General features: G+C 49.4%; 1 protein-coding gene across 2 annotated transcripts in view; it reads left to right on the plus strand.

Moving 5' to 3' along the window:
- Positions 1-24,220, plus strand: part of LOC146869736 (antigen peptide transporter 1-like) — a 194,397-nt gene that overhangs the window by 74,690 nt on the left and 95,487 nt on the right. For both annotated transcript variants that reach the window (XM_085613821.1, XM_085613831.1), the window contains 2 exons: positions 3,623-3,811; positions 10,381-10,554. In XM_085613821.1, coding sequence (XP_085469947.1) covers positions 3,623-3,811; positions 10,381-10,554 — 363 coding nt within the window. The remainder of the gene's footprint in view (positions 1-3,622; positions 3,812-10,380; positions 10,555-24,220) is intronic.

Raw genomic sequence — 24,220 nt, forward strand, 5'->3', positions numbered from 1 at the left:
TAGATGACACCACAGAGCTCCTGGAATAGACACAACCACAGTGCTCCTGTGATAACCAGAGATGGATGACACCACAGCGCTCCTGGGATAGACACAACCACAGTGCTCCGGTGCGGCTCAGAGATAGATGACACCACAGCCTGAGACAGACATAACCACAGTGCTTCTGTGCACTCAGAGATAGATGACACCACAGCGCTCCTGAGATAGACACAACCACAGTGCTTCTGTGCACTCAGAGATAGATGACACCAGAGCGCTCCTGAGATAGACACAACCACAGTGCTTCTGTACATTCAGAGATAGATGACACCACAGCGCTCCTGGGATAGACACAACCACAGTGCTCCTGTGATAACCAGAAGATGACACCACAGAGCTCCTGGGATAGACACAACCACAGTGCTCCTGTGATAACCAGAGATGGATGACACCACAGCGCTCCTGGGATAGACACAACCACAGTGCTCCTGTGATAACCAGAGATGGATGACACCACAGCGCACCTGGGATAGACACAACCACAGTGCTCCTGTGCTAACCAGAGATAGATTACACCACAGCGCTCCTGGGATAGACACAACCACAGTGCTTCTGCTCCGTTCAGAGATAGATGATACCTCAGAGCTCCTGGAATAGACACAACCACAGTGCTCCTGTGATAACCAGAGATGGATGACACCACAGCGCTCCTGAGATAGACACAACCACAGTGCTCCTGTGATAACCAGAGATAGATGACACCACAGCGCTCCTGGGATAGACACAACCACAGTGCTCCGGTGCGGCTCAGAGATAGAAACCATAGTGCTCCTGAGGTAGACACAACCACAGTGCTTCTGCGCCGTTCAGAGATAGATGACACCACAGAGCTCCTGCGATAGACACAACCACAGTGCTCCTGTGATAACCAGAGATGGATGACACCACAGCGCTCCTGGGATAGACACAACCACAGTGCTCAGGTGCGGCTCAGAGATAGAAACCAGTGCTCCGGAGGTAGACACAACCGCAGTGCTCCTGTGATAACCAGAGACGGATGACACCACAGCGCTCCTGGGATAGACACAACCACAGTGCTCCTGTGATAACCAGAGATGGATGACACCACAGCGCTCCTGAGATAGACACAACCACAGTGCTCCTGTGCTAACCAGAGATAGATGACACCACAGCGCTCCTGGGATAGACACAACCGCAGTGCTTCTGCACCGTTCAGAGATAGATGACACCACAGCGCTCCTGAGATAGACACAACCACAGTGCTCCTGTGCTAACCAGCGATAGATGACACCACAGCGCTCCTGGGATAGACACAACCACAGTGCTCCGGTGCGGCTCAGCGATAGAAACCACAGTGCTCCTGAGGTAGACACAACCACAGTGCTTCTGCGCCGTTCAGAGATATATGACACCACAGAGCTCCTAGGATAGACACAACCACAGTGCTCCTGTGATAACCAGAGATGGATGACACCACAGCGCTCCTGGGATAGACACAACCACAGTGCTCCGGTGCGGCTCAGAGATAGAAACCACAGTGCTCCTGAGGTAGACACAACCGCAGTGCTCCTGTGATAACCAGAGATGGATGACACCACAGCGCTCCTGGGATAGACACAACCACAGTGCTCCGGTGCGGCTCAGAGTTAGAAACCACAGTGCTCCTGAGGTAGACACAACCGCAGTGCTCCTGTGATAACCAGAGATGGATGACGCCACAACGCTCCTGGGATAGACACAACCACAGTGCTCGGGTGCGGCTCAGAGATAGAAACCACAGTGCTCCTGAGGTAAACACAACCACAGTGCTCCTGTGATAACCAGAGATAGATGACACCACAGCGCTCCTGGGATAGACACAACCACAGTGCTCATGTGATAACCAGAGATAGATGACACCACAGCGCTCCTGAATAGACACAACCACAGTGCTTCTGTGCACTCAGAGATAGATGACACCACAGCGCTCCTGAGATAGACACAACCACAGTGCTTCTGTGCACTCAGAGATAGATGACACCACAGCGCTCCTGGGATAGACACAACCACAGTGCTTCTGTGCACTCAGAGATAGATGACACCACAGCGCTCCTGGGATAGACACAACCACAGTGCTTCTGTGCACTCAGAGATAGATGACACCACAGCGCTCCTGAGATAGACACAACCACAGTGCTTCTGTGCACTCAGAGATAGATGACACCACAGCGCTCCTGAGATAGACACAACCGTGCTTCTGTGCACTCAGAGATAGATGACACCACAGCGCTCCTGGGATAGTCACAACCACAGTGCTCCTGTGCACTTAGAGATAGATGACACCACAGCCTGAGAGAGACATAACCACAGTGCTTCTGTGCACTCAGAGATAGATGACACCACAGCGCTCCTGGGATAGACACAACCACAGTGCTCCTGTGATAACTAGAGATGGATGACACCACAGCGCTCCTGAGATAGACACAACCGCAGTGCTCTGGTGCGGCTCAGAGATAGAAACCACAGCACTCCTGAGATAGACACAACCACAGTGCTTCTGCGCACTCAGAGATAGATGAAACCACAGCGCTCCTGGGATAGACACAACCACAGTGCTTCTGTGCACTCAGAGATAGATGACACCACAGTGCTCCTGAGGTAGACACAACCGCAGTGCTCCTGTGATAACCAGAGATGGATGACACCACAGCGCTCCTGAGATAGACACAACCTCAGTGCTCCTGTGATAACCAGAGATAGATGACACCACAGCGCTCCTGTGCACTCAGAGATAGATGACACCACAGCGCTCCTGAATAGATACAACCACAGTGCTCCTGTGATAACCAGAAGATGACACCACAGAGCTCCTGGGATAGACACAACCACAGTGCTCCTGTGATAACCAGAGATGAATGACACCACAGCGCTCCTGGGATAGACACAACCACAGTGCTTCTGTGCACTCAGAGATAGATGACACCACAGTGCTCCTGAGGTAGACACAACCGCAGTGCTCCTGTGCTAACCAGAGATAGATGACACCACAGCACTCCTGAGATAGACACAACCACAGTGCTTCTGTGCAGCTCATAAATAGATGACATCACAGTGCTCCTATGCCAATCTGAAATTGATGACTCCACAGTGCTCCTGTCTTGCTCCGAGGTTGAAGACCCCAGAGCATCCCTGTGCTGCTCAGAGATAGATGGTACTGTAGCCCTCCTGAGCAGCATAGAAAAAGATGACACCACAGTGCTCCTATGCCATTCTGAGATAGAAGACACTGCAGCACTGCTGAGATAGACACAACGACAGTGCTTCTGTGCAGCTCAGAGATAGATGACAGCACAGTACACCTGAGATGGAGGCAACTACAGTGCTTCTGTGCCACTCAGAGATAGATACAGCTACAGCTACAGCAGTCCTGTGGTACACTTAGTTAGGTGTAGATAGACACTGCTTGCCTCCCTATCTGTGTGAGTACAGTAGATCTCCCAAGTCCAGTGCCTCTCACAGGTACCTAGGCCACAATCTGGGGCAGTAAGCCTGTATCCCATTGAAGCACGCGTGTTGAGTACAAGACCTCTGATGACTGACTTCCATTCTCTTTTGCCTCCTCTCGCACACCATGGGGCAGGTGCTGCTCAGGATGTACCCTGATGTGAAAGGAGCCGTTGGAGCCTCTGAGAAGATCTTCGAGTACATGGACCGCAAGCCGCAGATGCCATCACCAGGCACTCATGCTCCACAGACCATCCAGGGCCGTGTGACCTTCGACAACGTGACATTCTCCTACCCCAGCCAGCCGGACACACCGGTACTCAAGGTAAGAGATGGACTCCAGTGTCAGAGGCCAAATGCACCTGGGCGCGGAGGGGAGGGAGTGGATTTCACAACTTCATGGCTCCTTTCATTTTCTTCATGCTTCTGTCCTTCATAATGTTGGAATCCGCCAGTCGCCTCAAGTGTCTTCATTCCCCACAGCCCCATAGTCGGATCCTTTAACAGCACAATTGGGGACCTGCCCACCTTGGAACATGAGGCCTGTGCAGTACACTACATCCATCACCCCCTGCCTACAACAAAAACTCATGAATGATTTATCCAACCTCATGCCCTTTACCTACTTCTCCAGAAAAGATAACCTCTACCTTGGTGACTTCAACCACCTGGATACTCCAAACACCAAAACCTTGAGAGGCTCCCTCCTGGACCAGCCCCTCTCCCCCCCCCGTGCCAAGCTCACCCCCAGAGGTCTGCGCTCATTCACAAAGTCGGCTAAACCTGGACCTCATCCACTATGTCTCTCCTACCAACCACTCCTCCCCTTTGACAGGACTGAACATCACACACCAACGTTCCTTGCCCTACGCCTCCACTCAAACGACAAACCAGACACCCAACGTTTATTGCCAGATCCTTATAAATGTGTTGTGCAAACCCCAAACCAGGCCCTAAGCCCCTGCACCCCAAACCGACATATGGCATTGATTCTCTCCTTGACAACTGTTAGAAATTGTGGTTCTGATTTGCAGAGGTATGCACCCTGTCCAAGTAGGAACCACAATCCTAGTCAGTGTAAGTCAAGCACACCCTAAATTAACCTGTGCTCACCCTCTGGTAGCTTGGCACAGACTCCGGCTTAACCTAAGAGGCATTGTGCAAAGTATTTGTGCAACACTTCAAACAGTACCACAGTGAAAACGCCATAAAAAGACTACACACCAGGTTAGAAAAATGGAACTCAATTTTATTAACAAAACAAGACCAAAACTTAAAAGTAAGCAGTAAGTCAAAGTCGAGATATGAACCTTCAAAGATGAAATGGAAAATAGCACTAAGAAGCAATCGGGATTTGTAAAGTGCAGCAAATCACCCGTGAGCGTCTCAAGGCACCGGAGTTGCTAACTGCTTCGTAGCGATCTGTTCATTCAGTTGCAATGAGGGAAAAACGACGAGAAAGCAGGGAAAACAAGGGGAAAGCAAGGAGAAGGAGAAGTCACACAGGTGCAAAGGCAGAAGAACGTAGTGAAACATGAGGGAAAAGCAAAGAGAAGGCACTCAAAAAAACAGGTGAATAAGCAGGAAAAAAGTGTGAAAACGATGGAAGAGCAAAGAGAAGGCACTCACACAATAGGGAAAAGCAAGGAGAAGACAGTAGAGAATGAGGGAAAATCGAGAATGCTCCTAAAAAAAGGGGGGGAAGCAGTGAAAACGAGGGAAGAGGAGGAGAAGGCACTCAAAAAACAGAGAAATAGCAAGGAGAAAGCAGGGAATATGAAGGAAAAGCAAGTCTTTAAAAAAACGGGGGGAAAGCAGGAGAAAGCAATGAAAAAATAGGGAAAAGCAAGGAGAAGGTGCTAAGAAAATGGGGGAAAAGCAAGGAGAACACAGTAAAAAATGTGGGAAAAGCAAGAAAAAGCAGTGAAAAACGAAGGTAAAGCAAGGAGAAGATACTCCAAATATGGTGGAAAAAGCAAGTAGAGCGATGCAGCTGCACGGCGAGAGCTGGGCTCGGAGCCTGCTCAGTTTGGTCATGCTGCACCTACATTGGGTAGGCCCTGGAAGGAGGACGGAGTTCTGGGAGGTGGTAGCTAAGGCTAGGAGGGAAAAAGCAGGTAGGGGGGAAGTGAGGGAAAAGACCAGGAGAAAACAGTGAAATCTAGAGAAAAGCAAGAAGAACGCACTCAAGATGGCAAAAAACAAGGAGACAGCAGTGAAAACAAGAGAAAAGCAATGAGAAGGCTCCCAAAATATATCTGAACAAGCATTTACAATGCAACGGTCTCGGCATTGTTAAAGTTAGAGCTATTGGCATTGCTCATGACAATGCCGTTTCTTTAAATGTTGTAAAAACAAAAACATAAACAAAAATAATGTCAAGAGCAATGCCAATAGCTCTAACTTTCACAATGCCGAGACCGTTGCATTGTAAATGCTTGTTCTTTACTCTTCCTGGCAAGAGCTCGTATTTTCAATTGAAAGAAGATGTCATTGTGTATGTCCTCTCCGAAGCAGTAGGGGGAGGATGGACTTTGCGGATCTGTGTCTTATAGCTGGTGGTAGAGAAGAAGCGCGGGAGAAGCCTTTTTGTGGGTGGGACGTTGTCGCTTAAGTTATTAACACCCAGATAAGCTACAGGGAACTGGCGAGGGGCTTGAGCAGCCTTCTGGTGTGGCGATGTAGGTAGTTCAGTTGTGTTTTTCATCTCGCACCCCCATTTGCATGGGAAACGTCATCTCCCCACCCTCTCCAAAGCACCCAACATTTCAGCTTAGATCGGGGCTGGGGAATGCTAAATGAAGGTCCAACAACTGTAGCCTGGTGTGCTCCTTGTTGTTTTAAACCAGAATGGGAAAATAAAACCTTTATTGCAAACAAAGGAAGTCCAAACTCCTGCAGGACGGCGTGCACATATTGTTCCCAAAAAGTAATACAAAGTGTACGATTCTTTTTGTTTGCTCTCATCAGCCTGTTTACCATTTCATTGGCATTCCTACAGTTGAAATAAGCTGCAGAGGATGTTCCGCACTTCACAGAGTGCTCGTAGGCTGGCGCCCATGCAGCTCGACCGAGCGCCTCCTTTACAGAGGGGCTCGAGGAAGTGATGTCTAGTGTTTCTCACTCGGCGCCTCTTGTAAACACCCCCCACCCCCTCCGAGAACTTTGTCTGATGTTGGGTTCACGTGCCATCGCCTGTAACCTACCCCTAACGTTTTAAGTTCACCCCCCTCTGTGTGACGTCACATGCCTCGACGCCTCCTGTAAGCGGCCCCTGATGGTCCAGACGGACACCCTCTCTATGCTGTCTGATTTAATCGCTCACAAGGTAATGTGTACATGGCCACTGAAGCTTATCCACTGTCATAAGTATGTCTAATGTCACGTATTCACGCCACTCCTTTTAAATGGTACCCGACGTCTTATGCTTACCCTACATTTAATAAGCTGTGCCAAATGCCCATACGATGACTACAGCTTGTATGAACTTTTCGCACAGTTCAGAGAAACTGAGCAGAGTCACGCCCTTACACAGCATCGGTGAGTGCTTGTGAGACGCTGCTTAGACACCACTCTGCTCCAGTCAGCAATCGACAGCGCTCTGAAGCCCCCCGCCTGCGGGCCGCTGCAGTCAGACCCCCTGGGTCGCTATTGTTGGCCGGCTGCCATCCATACACCATGTTTGGGCTTCACCCTGATCGAAGCGCTCTCCCGTAGCACCAGTGCGCATGGGTGATCTCACACAATCGCGGTCAATCTCAGCCGAGGGGTTTCACTAGGTAGATTTACACAAATAACCCACTCATGCTGCTGTCCCAGGTCTGACCATCGCCCCGCAAGCAAGCGTATCAGCCACCAGTCTTCCATCAGAAAGAAGTCATAGAAAGCCAGGGAAGTGTGGCAAATAGAGAAAGAAGAGATGAAAAAGAGCTACGAGAGTGGAAGAAAGGGAAATGAGGTGCAATGAAAACTAGACAACCTTGGTAACCTCGCCATTGAGCAGCACGCGGAGGTGGAGCGTGGGGGCCTTAGAAAACTTTCCATATTCGTTTGTAGTAAAAAACAGAACATCCCTAAACCACGTCTATTCCTTAAAACGGGGTTTAAAATGCATAGGGACGGAGTGGCGTACTTGCTTGATCGGAAAGCACGTCCTCAACTTGAAGCCATGTGTGCTGTGCAGTTTTTTTACGAACATTTCTCTCCAAGATTAAGTGGCGTAATGTACAATGAGTTAGATGGCTGCAAGTCCCGTCAATCAATTTAAGGTGAGGGAGCAACGCCGGGACACCACCGCCTTTCTCCGAGGCAGAGAAGAACTGCCTCGGAGAAACGCAGCCTCGGTTTCGGATTCGGGGGCGTGTTTCTTTTTCTCTCCTCTTGCCATTGGCTGGAGGAGAGAAAAACACGCCCTGCGAAAAGCAACGAAAAAACACGCCCCCCGATCCGAAAAGGACGGGGCCTCAACGGAGTGACTGGACCTCCTTCTCCAGTGGCTGGCCAGCATTTAAGAGGCCAGCCAATGGAGAATAGGAGAGAAGAGGGGCGGGTGCAAGCCCCTCTTCTCAAAGTCACTCAAAGTCATTAAATCTCGGAGCGAGACTGCGCAAGCGCAGCCTTCGCAGCCGAGACCTAAAAAGCAGGAGAAAGCAGTGAAAACAAGGGTAAAGCAAGGAGAAGGCACTCAAAAACATTGCTTTGCCCTCGTTTTTACTGCTTTCTCCTTGTTTTTCCCCCCTTATATAAGTACCTTCTCCTTGCTTTTCCCTCGTTTTTCACAGCTTTCTCCTTGTTTTTCTCTCATTACGACTGAATGAACACATGACCATGAAGCAGTCAGCAACTCTAGCGCCTTGCGACCCTCATGGGCAATTTGCCACGCTTTAATAATTGTGATTGTTTGATTGAAAGCCAGGAATGGCACCTGTGACTCCTACTGCTATCATTAATGGGCCCACTCAGGAAAGCTGTAGGTTCCTGTAGAGGAGGGACTGTCGGTGAGAGTGCAAAGGCAGAACCACCACTTTGTCTTACCTGTCTCCCTCATCAATGCCCTACTAACAAACCAAGATTAACACAAAAAAGAAGACCAAACCATCAGATCCTTCGAAGACTTCCTTCGGCACCCGGTACTCTAAAGACCTTGCTGACAGTAAACAAACCATCTTCAGATAGGAAAGAAAATGGAAGAGAAACAGAACTCTTCAGGTCCTCTCGATTCTGAAGTCCCTCCACTCAACACAGACAGCTCATCACATTAGTAAAAGCAAAGTACTGAACCAGCTCCATCAATGACACCCCCAACAGAAGCAGAACACTGTCCAAGACAATCAAGCACTGTGTCAACCCCCTGCCAAACCCACCTATTCCTCACTGCACAGAAAAGTGCAACGCATCAACCTCTTCCTCTCTGAAAAAAATACAGAAAATCCAACAGCACATCAACGACTCAAGCTGCTTTATCTCTTATGCCCTACCCTTCGCATGGAATCCCGCAATGTTTATCCTACAAAGCCCGTTCACTTGCAGATCTCACCGACATAGTCATCTCCCTCAAAGCCACTTCTTATGAAGATGATGATGTCTTACACTCGTCCTTCATCACAGCTCTCTCTGGGGCCCTCTACTCACTATTATCAACGCCACCCTCTCTCAAGTTCTCAAGACAGACCACATCCTCCCAGAATTACTCTTCTTGTGTTGATAAGCGTAATCTTGCAGAATTCTTGGTTGATTCCACATGGTTACACTACACTGAATTACGCAAGGCAGACCCACATATAGTTACAATTTCCTGGCTGTATACAAAATTACGATCACTACAGAAAGCAAAAAGTAATTAGTAAATTATTCAGTTAATCCAATCTAAATAGTCAGTCATATTCTGCAAGAGGACTAACATATGGCCAGACTCTGAACAAAATTCAGAGCAAGAACTAATCAATAGACAGGCTAGCACAGTCTGCTCAGATAAAAGGCAAAGAAAGTTCTAAGTGTAAGGCAAATAAACAGACTGACTTAGAGTCTGCTTCCAAATAGCTCAAAGACTAGCCGATCTTCACAATGAACCAATTTGTAAAACGTTTGAGTGTAGAGGCCACACGCAAGTCATTGTTTGGTAAGGTCTGACAGGATTGAACTAGTAATGTTGCAAACTTGCTGACCAATACGTGTTTCAATAAATAGGAAACTACCAGAGACGCCTACTTCCTATTGCGTCTCATTGGTTAGGTTATGCACAACTCATTAAGGAAACTAATCATCATTTTCATGTAACAAAATAGTGTGTTCAGCTTATGAATGGCTTAGACAAAACCATTGGTAGGAAACCATGAAAAGATACAGATTAAAGGAACATCCTGTACATAATTTACTTGACAGTGCACAAATATTACATCACAGACACCATTGTTGAGCCTTCATTTTTTGATGATTTTACTGAAATGGAAAAACATACAAACATAGAAAGAGAAAGAAAAAGGCTTGCTCACATAAAATAAATGTGCACTATCATTCTGCAAAGGTGAACAACTGTAAGTATATGCAACTGGGGCCTAATCACACTAACCATACCATGTCTAAGTAAGGCATTCTTTCTAATTACTAATAGCTCACCTACACATGCACATGTAGCTGGCGTATCTTGGCACATATATCTGAGAATTTTATAAAGTGCTCCACTGCTCTCCAGGGCAAGGTATGAATTAGATAAATACCCCTGTAATATAAGAAATTCACACAATATATAGTGTAAGCAACATGTTTTCTTATCCGTACAGCAGTGATATTTTACCCTGCAGCAGAGACACTAATGACTGTGCTAAACTGAAATGTCTGTAAGTGTCCATGCTGGTTTGGTCACTCACTCAACATCTGCCACTTTTGGTAACCCAGGGTGTATCATTTGAGCTGAAGCCTGGGGAGGTCACAGCCCTTGTAGGACCCTCGTCGTCCGGGAAGTCTTCGTGTGTGGCTCTGCTGGAGGCCTTCTACGAGCCACAAGCGGGCAGGATACTGATAGACGGGAGGCCACTTCAGGACTACGATCGCCGATACCTTCACAGTAAGGTAGGATGGTGAGGTGGTGACCTTTCACTACGGCACGCTGTTATTTTTCTATATTTCTATGATTGCAGCCACCGAAGCGTAGCAGAGGAATGGGAAGACTGCAGCGTCCAACGATTAGACCAGTACTGGTGCCTCCATTCACAGTCTGTGAGTTCAAGTCTATGGACACAAAGGAAGGGGAATACGGAGCCAGAATTAACAATTAAGGATTGCTGCCAACCATCCTCTCCACCTCTGAATCCAGACATTAGGAGTGAAAGTTCCAGGAATAGGCAATAAAGTGCAGACTGAGGGACTCTGGGACCATACCATTGATCATTTCCACTTTCTCTGAGCAGGTGTGTAAGAAACTGGGTAATTAGTTGAGGGGGGTAAGTACCCACCTCAAGCAATAACCACATTCCTTATCAAGGTGAACCGCTACTGTGACTAAATAAACCTGAGCTCAACCACCTCCCAGCTATGGTTTAGAGGAAACAGGCTTAACTTAGAAGCAGTGTGTACAGTGTTTATGCAGTACTAAAACAGTAATGAAGTTGAAATGTCTGTCATGAGCTAGTGGGTGGAAATGACCCTTGGGGAGGCTCTTACTAATGGGGTGAAAATTCCTGGGGTCACCCTCACTCTCTGTGGGAATTTTCAAGATGAAATAAGTCTTCAGCCACACTAAACTTTGGCTCTGAGGGCCGGGAGTGTGTGTGTAGGAAGTGTACTATGATCTAGTGTCCTCTCACATCTAACACCAACTTCCAGATTGTTGCAGCCCCTATACCCACAACATCCTCAGCGATAGTTGTCTGGTATGACTAATCTGAGCTTCCAGCAACCAGACAGTTGAAACACACATATTGTTTTGGAATTATTTTTCCCTTCTATGCTCCCCAAATGTTACATGTAAACCTAGCAGACCTGTCAAAGATGCTGTGACACTGCCATGTCAAAGAGTCCCACTGAGATTGGGGCTTTACTGGCTAGGAAGACAACAGAAGGGTCTTGCCAAAGTGTCAGCTAACATTTTCCTGTGACAAGGGAGGCCTCTTTGAAGTGCGCCCCAAGACTTGTCAAGCAGGATGTAACATTCAAGCAGGACATGACACTTTAATGTCAAAAGGGTCCTCCAGGCACCATTTGCATTTTCTGTCAGGTTCAGTGGGGTCATCTCTACCCATTCAGGTCAGCCTATTGGTTTGCTCCTGGGAGTAAGCAAACACCTCATTTACACCTATATAAGTACTAATTACTTTCAGGCCGAAGTGGGAGAACAAAATACAGATCAGACTTCCAGGGGCTTCAGACAGGGCAAAGGTAACGTTTTACCAGTTACCTTTCTGTAACATTTAGCACACATTTGCATCCCAGTGCTTTCCTATGGTTCAGTCAAACCTTCTACAGTGAAAATAGTTATGACGGCATTTTGACTGTAATGGCATGTTTATCATTAAACGTTTACATGTTCTACATTTATGTACCATGCACCCTGCCTTCATATGCAACAAGGCGTACTTAGGAGTGACCTATAAATATTTAAAAGTTTAAGCATGTCAAGAGGGGTTGTTTTGACAGGCCAAGGTTGTATTTATACCATGCACAGCCAGGCTACTGGTGGCCGGCCTGCAGTCATGTTTACGTTGTCACTGTAGAAGAAAGCACACTATATGCTGCAGTCCACTAGTGACATTTAACTTCAGGGCCCTAAGTACACCTTGCTACCCTATACTAGGGTCTTACAGGTAAAATAAATGTGCCGTTTAGGAGTGTTCGAGGCATGTGGGCTGCTCTGAATTCATATCTGTGCATAGATCGCCGCCTAGTGTTGGGTCCGGATGTTTGCACGTTGTTGTCCTGGAAGAGTCTTCGAAGTATCCTTGGATAGGTGACTCCTCCCCTGGACTACAGTGCGCATGGGCATCCTCTCCATCCTCAGATTGTTTTTTTCCGCCATTGGGTTCGGATGTGCTTATCTTGACTCAAGTTAGGAAAACCTTTTTACAGGCCAAAAGGCCTTTAGTTCGCGTCGGTACTGTTCCCGATCGGTATCGATAGTATATTGTTAGTTTACTAACTTCCAGAACCAACTTTTTCGCATTTTCCCCGACCATCGACCCTTCATCGATGATGGAATCGAGGACACCATTCAAGCGGTGTCCGGTATGCAATGCGAAATATCCCCATATCGACGTCCATCCGGTGTGCAACAAATGCCTTTCACCGGATCACGACGAATCTACATGTATGGCCTGTGCCCGATTCCGATCCAAGAAGACTCTTCGGAATCGACGAGCAGCAAGACTCGAAGCGCAGCAAGCGGCACCGGCCCCAGCCAACGTCTTCAGCGCCGAAGACGAAGATGTCGAAGACGTGGAGAACCTACCCTCCAGCCCCGCTTCCGAACACGACTCCGTATCGGAAGACGTCGAGGAACAACTCTTTTCCAGAGATGAAGCCGACACCGAGGTAGGAGACTACAATGAGGCCTTAGGGGCCGAAGAGAGTAGCTCCGGTGACGAGCCAGGCCTACCCGTACAGACTGAGGATATCCCAGTGATCCAGTCTATGGATCCGGTCGAGGGATCGCCTTCGGGCCTTACCCAAGACCTATCCCGCAGTTCTTCGGCCCCGCCTTCTGGCCCGGCCTCGGACATTCAGCGGCATCCATTACTACCCAAAAAGGCTGGTTTCCCTTCTTCGAAACCGAAAGCCGCATTGGTTCACCAGAAACCGAAACCGAAAGTAACGCTGGTCGGATCGAGGCCCACCACACCTTCGACGCCAGCAAACCCGTCGGCGCCGACCGCACCAAACGAGATTTCGGTGCCGAGCTTGCAGCAGCCGACGTGGGCGCCGACACACGGAAAAAGAGCTTCGGTGCCACCAAACCTCCTCGGCTACCGGCACCGACACAAAGGTCAAACTGCCTGCTGCGTCGCACCCGGCTTCGACAGCACCACCAAAGGCACACTCATCAAAGACGTCGACGGCCGTTGCCGCCCCTCGACTGGATGACTCGGCGGCACCGAAGAAGTCCACGCCCGCCTCTACGGAAACGGCCGGCACAAAGGACTCGATGGCACTCCAGGTGCGGACCGTTGCTGCGCAACGCACCAAACACAAAGCAGTCCTCCAGGACACGTCAGGCTCCGAGCCGATAAAAGCTCCACCGACCTCTTCGGCACCGACCAATATCACTTTTGGCCTGCCGCCATCCACGGCCCCAAAACTGTTCCAGATCAGAACACGGGTCACCCACACCACGTTCACGCCTGCCGAACGCTCTCCTGCGGAGTCGTCTCCGTCACATGTCATCGACGCCGACACCGGCAGGATGGTGCTCCACAAAAGGAGAATAACTTCAGAGTCAGCTTTGGACTCCTACCGGATCCCGCTTAAGAAAAAGCTGCCGGTGACTTCGGAACCAGTTCTTTCCGAACCTCTCCACTCCTTTTACCAGGATCCACAGTCCTTCTCTCCCACACACTCCGACACTGACGTTTTGGAGGACTACATGGGTGACCACGTCCCCTACCCCGGAGAGATGGACCCTGAAGGCCAACAGGACCCTGACCAAGCTTGGGATGACCCTGTAGACTCGGGTGCACCTATGGATACACAGGACCCGCAACTTTATGGAGCAAAAACATCTCCCACAGAGGACACTGCCGCATTCAACGCCCTAATTGAACGTGCTGCGGCCAATCATGGGGTGCAACTCCACTCTGACACCGTGGAGGACGACTTTCTCATGGACACTTTCGCATCCTCAGAAAGGAATATAAAAACTCTACCCATGTTAAAGGGTGTCCTCAAACCAGCAAAGGACATCTTCAAAGAACCCACCAGGGCAAGAGTAATAAACCCCAGAATCGACAAGAAATACAGGTCGGCGCCTGGGGACCCTACCTACATTAGAGGCCAGTTACCTCTAGATTCCATTGTAGTTGCGAATGCTCGCAAACGGGCACACTCGCAAACAACAGGTGATGCTCCTCCCCCGGACAAAGAGTCCAAGGTGCTAGAGACCTCCGGCAAACGGGTTGCGGCCCAGGCAGCTAATATATGGCGCATTGCCAATACTCAGGCGCTCCTCGCCCGCTACGATCGAGCACACTACGACACACTAGAACAATTACTCCAACATCTCCCTGACCAATTCAAAGAAGGTGCAGAGATCCTCATCAGGGAGGGACAACTCCTCACAAACGCATCCATCAAGTGTGCACTGGATGCCGCAGATACAGCTGCCAGAGCCATAAACACTAGCGTCATGTTGCGACGACACGCCTGGTTGCGAATCTCCGGATTCAAACCTGAGGTACAAAATAACATCCTCAACCAGCCTGTCAACCCCGACTACTTATTCGGGCCGGAGGTTGACACCACCCTAGAGAAAATAAAAAAGGACACGGACACTGCAAAGTCCATGGGGGCTCTTCAAACGCAGTCCTTTCGGAGCGGCTCCTTTCGTCGCCCCGGAAATAGAGGAGCAGGTAGAGGACAGAGGTCACAGCAAACCTACAACAAAGGCAACACACAAAGCACCTACGATAAAAACACCCGGGGTGGTTATCGTGGCTCAAGCACAAAGGGCAGAGGACGCGGTTACGGCAACACCAGGTCCTCCCCCAAGAACAAACAGTGACGCCCTCTCCCTTCCTCCCGACCACCTAACACCTGTCGGGGGAAGGCTACAAAGGTTCCTGTCCACGTGGAACTCCATCACCACGGACAGGTGGGTCAAAGACATTATCAAATACGGTTACTGCCTAGAATTAACCTCAACTCCACCCACAATACCTCCAAAACACCGTCCTATGTCCTCAGAGCACTTAACGCTCTTACAGCAGGAGGTGCTAAGCATGCTACTAAAAGGCGCAATAGAGGTCGTACCCGTCCACGAGCAAGGTACGGGGGTGTACTCCCTGTACATTTTAATACTGTAGGAGAGTAGGGTCTGCTATCCTATGGTCACCCCAAATTTTTGCTTTTTGCTTCACTGGTTTTTGACATATTGAGGCTGTGGGCCTGCCAATCAGACCCCCAGCCTGCTGTTCTCTCTACTAAATTAAAACTATGCACCCTAGGTGCATAACCAATTGGAAGTGGATCACCCTGTCAGCCCCTGTACCAGTGTACACTAGGTACCCAGGGCATTGGTGTACCCAAGGCCTGCCAAGGGCTGCAGCATGTATTATGCCACCCCAGGCTTGGCCTAACAATCTGACACAACTGGCTGATCACTCAGCTGGGGTAAGTTGGTGTAATCACCTCTTACTTAGGTGTAGTATACCTATACCTAACCTTAAATGGGACACCTGGTAACCTCTAAGTCACTCCTATGGCAGGCCTTAACAATCCTGAAGGCAGAGTGCTTGGTTCCATGTGAGATGGTGCTCTGGCATGAGCTGAGCCTGTCTGCAGTGGTCGGAACAACTTCCTTCTGCTGTTTCCAGATATCGTCATACCATATACTCTTAAGTGCATTATGAACCTCGCGGTTAAATGCTATCTTTGGTTTGGCTTTATCAAAACATGTCGAGTAAGGTGTCATACGAATTGGAATACTAACCCCTCGCCAATTCTGGCGACGGGGTTAGCATTCCACCCTTCTAGAGGGACACGACATGTACAGTACCTGAAACCCGGGTAAAATCAGACATAGCCTCAGCTCCACAAAATGGATGCTGCCACCACAGACACAAGTCTGCCCTCCTGCTGCTGGGAGTCCTTCCAGCTTGGGAGGTGTGGACAAAGGGTTTCCTGCCAGGGGAGGTGCGTGCACCACCCCAGACAGGATTTTGTGTATTGGTCAGGTAGGGCTTGAAAGAAACCAGACATGCCTGTGGCTCACAAGGAGCCTCGGTGCATATGCCAGTTCAAACCGGTCCTGGGGCACACCAGTCCCGGGCCTGGGGCGAGCTGGACAAAGGATTGGGGGTGTAACCACCCCCCTTCCTGGTCCCACCCTTAGGGAGGGACCTAGCAGGTAGTCCGGCCCCTAGAATCCGCTTAAAGGTAGGAGCTGTGTCCTAAGACTTCAGACATCCTGGAATCAACTTGAAACTAAGAAGAAGACGGGAACTTCGACATTCTGCTGCACAGAAGACTGAAGAAAATCTCCCCTGTGGTCAGGGAGTGACCACCTTGCTAACGCAAGCACCATCCAGCGAATCAACGTCTGCTTTGCCGCCGCCTCCCGCCGGAGCCCGAGCCCAGAGACTGACGAGACCTGGACCTCCAGACCTCTCACCGCCCGATCCACAGTCCCTGCAAAGAGGAGACCCGTGGAGGCACCGAGACACGTGGAGCCAGCCATCTTGAAACGACTACGACAAGCTGACCAGTGCAACAACCGAGGCTCCCTCCAAGTTGTGCTTTGGGTCCTGAGAAGCCCAACCCTCGAGCAGCATCTGCACCAAAGGTGAGCCCTCCAGCATCTCCACGATCTGCGTGGGGCCCTTCTGCATTTTGCCACTCGACGCGCCTAACCGGTTGCTGGCCCGCTGGCTAGTGGCCATCTTGGCGACGAAATCTACGACAAACACCGCTGGTCTGGTTGCTCCAGACTGGCCCTTGCTCCCCTCCAAAGGAGCAATCCCTCTGACCTTGCTGGTCAGAACCAACAGCTGATTTCCGAATCCTCCTACAATTGCTTTTGCCAAGGCTTGTTTGCTTCGATCAAGTCGCCGACACCGCCGACAGCGAGAGCCTGCGTGGGACAGCTCGTGAGCCGACTCCTGGACGTCGTCGACCTTCAGGGACCACGTGGCTGCGGAGACAAGCTACCCCTCATCACCTGTTTGCACCCGACATCGCCTGGTACCCACCTGGTGCCACGCTGGTCACTGGCTAGTGACTGTGAACACTGTCCCCTCTGCTTACAGGTCTTCAACATCTCCGATCCACTCTTGGATCCACTGCATCTCTTCCCGACCGACCGCCTGCAGCACTTTTGTCTACAGGCCCCACGGAACAGATAGAAGAAACCCGACGCACTTTGAGGCCTATGCACCCGCTTCCTGTGGGTGAGGTAAAGCTGGTACTCCGGTGCCCATGTGTAGTAATACATCTCTAGTGCCTGTGTTCCAAATCTTAAGTTCCTAGTCCATCCGGAAGATCCTCTTTGCAGTAACTTTGTACTTTTTACGCACCCATTGAAACCTATGGGAGCACGCGTGTGACTATTTGCTCTGCACACGCCACCCGTGGACCTCCTGGTCACTAACTGACGTTAGCTCCTTGTAGGCCCAGCGATTCTAGAGGCCCTAGGCCTTTTCCCTTTTCTGTTCGTGGTACTTATACCACTATTTTAGTATATGGTTTGAGTGGCCACCAGGGCCTATCCATATAAAGTGCAACTTCTGTGTATTCTACTGTAATCTTGTTTGACGATTTGTGCTCCTGTGCTCATAAAGAGACTAGGGGTTACTTTGAGGAATAAATACATATATATTTTGAATATATATCTGTGTGGTGTCCTTTCATTGGTATAAAAGGGGGTTACATTTGGTAAAACAGCTGGCTTAACACGCTTCACGAGTTTAGCCTCAAAGACTGCTTAGCCTACGCTACCACTAGGGCAGCTAGTCCGAAAAGGTTGACTTACAACCACACCATAAGGGTTGCTTGGCATGGTACAAGGTGGTCACTAGAACTAGTGAACAGCATATACCAGGCCAACTTCTCACATTGGTGAGCAGCGGTTGGATTTGAGCTTGCTGTGTTTTACCATTGTAATCTCTTGGTTACCAATTGAAAGATCACATAGGTACCTGTAGGTACATATAAAACAAGATTAGATATACATAAGTTCTACTGAACTTAGTTGTTGTAGAGCAAAGGGAGTAGCACACCCTGACTACAACTACTAGATAGGTTTAGTAGGTAAACCCAAGTGTAGGTAGATTGCAACACATCCACCCACACTTAAGAGCAATGGCCGGGGCAGAGGGGTCCACTGTACCCATCTCTGTTGAGAGTGACCCCCAGAGGGCACCATCCAGCTTTGCTACCCTTAATCAGAATGAGCTCAGGCATTTGGCAACTCTTAGGGGCCTTAAACAGCCCAAGAACCCAAACTCTGCTGAGCTCAGAGAGCTCTTACAGAATGATGAGAATCAGAGAGCACTCAAGAAAGCTTCCCAGTTAGCCCCCTTAGGGACAGGAACAGGAGGCCCCCCTTCTAAAGATGCCACTGAAGTACCCCTTCCCAATAGTCACCCCTTAGATGGGATGCCTACCACAGAGGATGAGAGTGAAAAGGATACTGACAGTAGTGAGGATGAAGGGAGAACTAGCCCAGTGCCAAGTATTATACTTGGCCCAGCTAAACCAAGGCTATTGGGGACTGACAGTGGGTTCAACCCACTGGATCTCCCCAGTGGACTTAACACAGGGCTTGGAAGGCAAAGGAATCGCTCAGGTGACTCCAATGCTTCCCATGGCTCTAGAGGCTCTCAAGGTCACTCCAGGAGAAGGATGACCACCCCTCAGAGGAGGGAACATGAGGCCAAGATGCAAGAGGCCCAGCTGAGGATCAGGAAGCAGGAGCTAGAAGTAGCCCTGATGGAAGAGAAACTTAGCAAGGCTAGACAGCATAAAGAGAGTGGGTCCATACCCACTGGTGGCAGCATTGTCCCTAAGGACAAAGATAGGGTTTTCGACAATAGAAACCTGTCTAAGGTTGTGCCCCCCTACAAAAGTGGGGATGACATCCACAAGTGGATAACTGCTCTTGAGAGAGCCTGCAAAGTGCAGCAGGTTCCTGAAGATCAGTGGGCAGCAATCCTCTGGCTCTCCTTTGAAGGAAGAGGCAGAGACAGACTCCTCACTGTTAGAGAAGAGGATGTCAGAAACTACAGAGTCCTGAAGAGTGTTCTAGTTGATGGGTTAGGCTTAACCACTGAGCAGTACAGGTTAATGTTCAGAGACACCCAAAAGACACAGACTCAGGACTGGTCTGAATACATTGAATGTGCCACTAAGGCTTTGGAGGGTTGGTTGCTGGGAAGTAAGGTATCTGATTTTACAGGATTGTATAATTTGATGATGAGAGAACAGATTTTAAATAACTGTCAAAACCAGCAACTGCATCAACACTTGGTTGACTCTGATCTGACCTCTCCCCAAGAATTGGGAAAGAAGGCAGACAAATGGGTCAGAACCAGGGTTAAGCAAAAGAACCAGAACCAGGGCCAAGGGGGTGATCAGAAGAAAACAGACCAAAAGGGTGGAGATCAGAAATCTAAAGACCAGAAGTCTTCAACAGGGCCCCAAACTACTGCTAAGGAGGGTGGGTCCCAACAACAGTCCAAAAAGAAGAAAGAAGGTCAAAAGAAACCCTGGTGCAATCATTGTAAAAATACAACTCACTGGACTAGTGATTGCAAAAAGGGTGGAGCCCCCAACACTGTTGCCCCTAAGGCACCTGCTCCCAGTACTACTGTTAGCAGTGTTGGTCCCCAGACAAAGGGTGTAGTGGGAATCACTATGGGAACTGAAGGAGATTCTGACTTAGACAGAACCCTTACACAGGCAGTCTTGATCTGTGATGGGGACATTGATTTGTCCCTGACTGTGAGCCCCAGTAACCTGGGCAAGTACAGACAGACTCCTTTAATTAATGACAAAGTGGCTCAAGCCTACAGGGACACATGTGCCAGTGTCACTATGGTGACACCAGGCTTTGTGGACCCTGGACAGTACATACCAGGTGAGAACTACCTGGTGACCAATGCCAGCAATGCCACTACTTCACACAGTGTGGCAGTTGTTAACTTCTCATGGGGAGGGGTAACTGGCCTCAAAAGGGTTGTGGTTAGTGCAGACCTCCCAGTAGAATGTTTGTTGGGCAATGACCTAGAGAGTTCTCTATGGTCAGAAGTGGAGTACAGGACTCATGCAGAGATGTTAGGTATATCATCACATGTCCTTACTGTGACCAGGTCACAGGCCAAAAAGTGCCTCACTGAACCACAGGTCTTGGATCCTGGAACAATGGACCAAGCACCTACCAAGAAGAAGAACAGGAGGGTCAAGGCTGTGCCTTCCCCCCTGCCTCAGAGTGATGATCAGCCTTCCCAGGAAGCTGATCTAGAGGACCCTGAAGGAACTGTCCCTGAAGAGCTTGAACCTGATCAGGTTGAGTTTCTAGGGACAGGGGGACCTTCAAGGGCTGACTTGAGGCAGGCTCAGTTATCCTGTCCCTCTCTTGAACCCCTCAGACAGCTGGCTGCTGCTGAGGCTGCTGGGAATGCTCAAGGTACCCATAAAGTGTATTGGGATGAAGGGCTCCTTTATTCAGAGGCTAGAGACCCCAAGCCTGGTGCAACCAGGAGGTTGGTCATACCTCTGCAATTTAGGGGCTTCCTTCTTACCTTGGCCCATGACATTCCTTTAGCAGGACACTTAGGCCAGAACAAGACTTGGGACAGGCTTGTCCCTCACTTTCACTGGCCTCATATGAATGAAGATACAAAGGAGTTTTTTCGCTCCTGTGTTACCTGCCAAGCCAGTGGCAAATCAGGTGGCACAACAAAGGCCCCCCTAATACCACTACCTGTGGTGGGGGTCCCCTTTGAAAGAGTGGGAATAGACATAGTGGGTCCCATGGATCCTCCCACTGCATCTGGGCACAGATTTATACTGGTGGTAGTGGATCATGCCACCAGGTATCCAGAGGCAATTCCCCTTAGGACCACTACAGCTCCTGTTGTGGCCAGGGCCCTGCTGGGAGTATTCTCCAGAGTGGGGTTTCCTAAGGAGGTAGTATCTGACAGAGGTACCAACTTTATGTCAGGATACTTGACAGCTATGTGGAAGGAATGTGGTGTCAACTACAAGTTCACCACCCCTTATCACCCACAATGCAATGGGCTTGTTGAGAGATTCAACAAGACCCTAAAGGGTATGATCAAAGGATTACCTGAAAAGCTCAGGCGAAGATGGGATATCCTTCTACCCTGCCTTCTGTTTGCTTACAGAGAGGTCCCACAAAAAGGAGTTGGCTACAGCCCCTTTGAATTGTTGTTTGGGCACCCTGTGAGAGGCCCACTGTGTTTGGTGAAGGAAGGATGGGAGTTACCTCTCAAAAAGCCTAAACTAGACATAGTGGACTATGTACTTGGTCTCCGCTCCAGGATGGCTGAGTATATGGAGAAGGCATCTAAAAACCTTGAGGCAAGCCAGGCCTTACAGAAAGCTTGGCATGACCAAAAGGCTGTCTTGGTTGAGTATCAGCCAGGACAGAAGGTATGGGTGTTGGAGCCAGTGGCCCCAGCAGCACTCCAAGACAAATGGTCTGGACCCCATACAATCCTGGAAAAGAAGGGAGAGGTCACCTACTTGGTGGACCTAGGAACTCCCAGGAGTCCCCACAGGGTACTCCATGTTAACAGGCTTAAAGCATATGTTGACAGGGCAGACATGGGCTTGCTCATGGCTACAGATGAGGGACAGGAGGAAGAGAGTGACCCTCTCCCAGACCTGTTGTCTCAGAACCCTGAAGATGGCTCAGTTGAAGGAGTGACCCTTGGAGGCAACCTCACTGCCCATCAGCAGACTGAATGTAGACAGGTTCTACAATCATTTTCACATATGTTTTCCTTGATACCTAGTCAAACTGACTGGTGTACCCATGTTGTGGACACTGGTGACAGTCTGCCTGTAAAGAACAAACTTTACAGACAACCTGACCACGTCAGGGACTGTATAAAGGCTGAGGTACATAAAATGCTGGAATTAGGTGTCATTGAACCCTCAGAGAGCCCCTGGGCTAGCCCAGTGGTTCTGGTCCCCAAACCTCACACCAAAGATGGCAAGAGAGAGATGAGGTTCTGTGTGGACTACAGAGGACTCAATGCTGTCACCAGGACAGATGCACACCCTATTCCAAGGGCAGATGAGCTCATAGACAAACTAGCTTCTGCAAAGTTTTTGAGCACATTTGACTTGACAGCTGGCTATTGGCAAATCAGGTTAGCTGAGGAGTCTAAGGCCAAAACAGCATTCTCAACCCCAGGTGGGCATTATCAGTTTGTGGTGATGCCCTTTGGTCTGAAGAATGCACCTGCCACCTTCCAAAGGCTGGTGAACCAAGTCCTTACTGGGTTGGATGACTTTTGCGCAGCATATCTTGATGACATTGCTGTCTTTAGTTCCACCTGGGAGGATCACCTGATCCACCTGAAGAAGGCTCTTGAGGCTCTGCAAAGGGCAGGCCTCACTATCAAGGCTACTAAGTGCCAGATAGGGCAGAGTAAGGTTGTGTATTTGGGCCACCTTGTAGGTGGGGGCCAAGTTCAACCACTGGAGAGTAAGATACAGTCCATCAAGGACTGGTCCCCTCCAACCACCCAGACTCAAGTTCGAGCTTTCTTGGGCTTGACTGGGTATTACAGGAAGTTTGTTAAGAACTATGGGTCCATTGTGACTCCTCTTAATGATCTGACATCCAAGAAGATGCCCAAAAAGGTTCAGTGGACAGTAAGCTGTCAAAAGGCATTTGATGACCTGAAGGAGGCCATGTGCTCTGCACCTATCCTGAAAAGTCCTGACTACTCCAAAGAGTTTATTGTCCAAACAGATGCTTCTGAGTTGGGTGTGGGAGCTGTGCTGTCACAACTTAATGTAGATGGTCAAGACCAACCCATTGCTTTTATTAGCAGAAGGTTGACCCCCAGAGAGAAGAATTGGTCAGCTATTGAGAGGGAGGCCTTTGCTGTGGTGTGGGCCCTGAAGAAGCTGAGGCCATACTTGTTTGGCACTCACTTCAAGATTCAGACCGACCATAAGCCCCTCTTGTGGCTAAATCAGATGAAGGGTGAAAACCCCAAACTGCTTAGGTGGTCCATTTCCCTACAGGGGATGGACTTTACAGTGGAGCACCGGCCAGGTACTGACCATGGGAATGCAGATGGTCTCTCCAGGTACTTCCACTTAGGACATGAAGACGAGACTGGTCAAGGCTAGTTTAATGTCCCAGCGTTTGGGGGGGGGTTGTGTAGGAGAGTAGGGTCTGCTATCCTATGGTCACCCCAAATTTTTGCTTTTTGCTTCACTGGTTTTTGACATATTGAGGCTGTGGGCCTGCCAATCAGACCCCCAGCCTGCTGTTCTCTCTACTAAATTAAAACTATGCACCCTAGGTGCATAACCAATTGGAAGTGGATCACCCTGTCAGCCCCTGTACCAGTGTACACTAGGTACCCAGGGCATTGGTGTACCCAAGGCCTGCCAAGGGCTGCAGCATGTATTATGCCACCCCAGGCTTGGCCTAACAATCTGACACAACTGGCTGATCACTCAGCTGGGGTAAGTTGGTGTAATCACCTCTTACTTAGGTGTAGTATACCTATACCTAACCTTAAATGGGACACCTGGTAACCTCTAAGTCACTCCTATGGCAGGCCTTAACAATCCTGAAGGCAGAGTGCTTGGTTCCATGTGAGATGGTGCTCTGGCATGAGCTGAGCCTGTCTGCAGTGGTCGGAACAACTTCCTTCTGCTGTTTCCAGATATCGTCATACCATATACTCTTAAGTGCATTATGAACCTCGCGGTTAAATGCTATCTTTGGTTTGGCTTTATCAAAACATGTCGAGTAAGGTGTCATACGAATTGGAATACTAACCCCTCGCCAATTCTGGCGACGGGGTTAGCATTCCACCCTTCT

This window comes from Triturus cristatus, chromosome 1_1 (assembly GCF_964204655.1).
Source record: "Triturus cristatus chromosome 1_1, aTriCri1.1, whole genome shotgun sequence".
Taxonomy (NCBI): domain Eukaryota; kingdom Metazoa; phylum Chordata; class Amphibia; order Caudata; family Salamandridae; genus Triturus; species Triturus cristatus.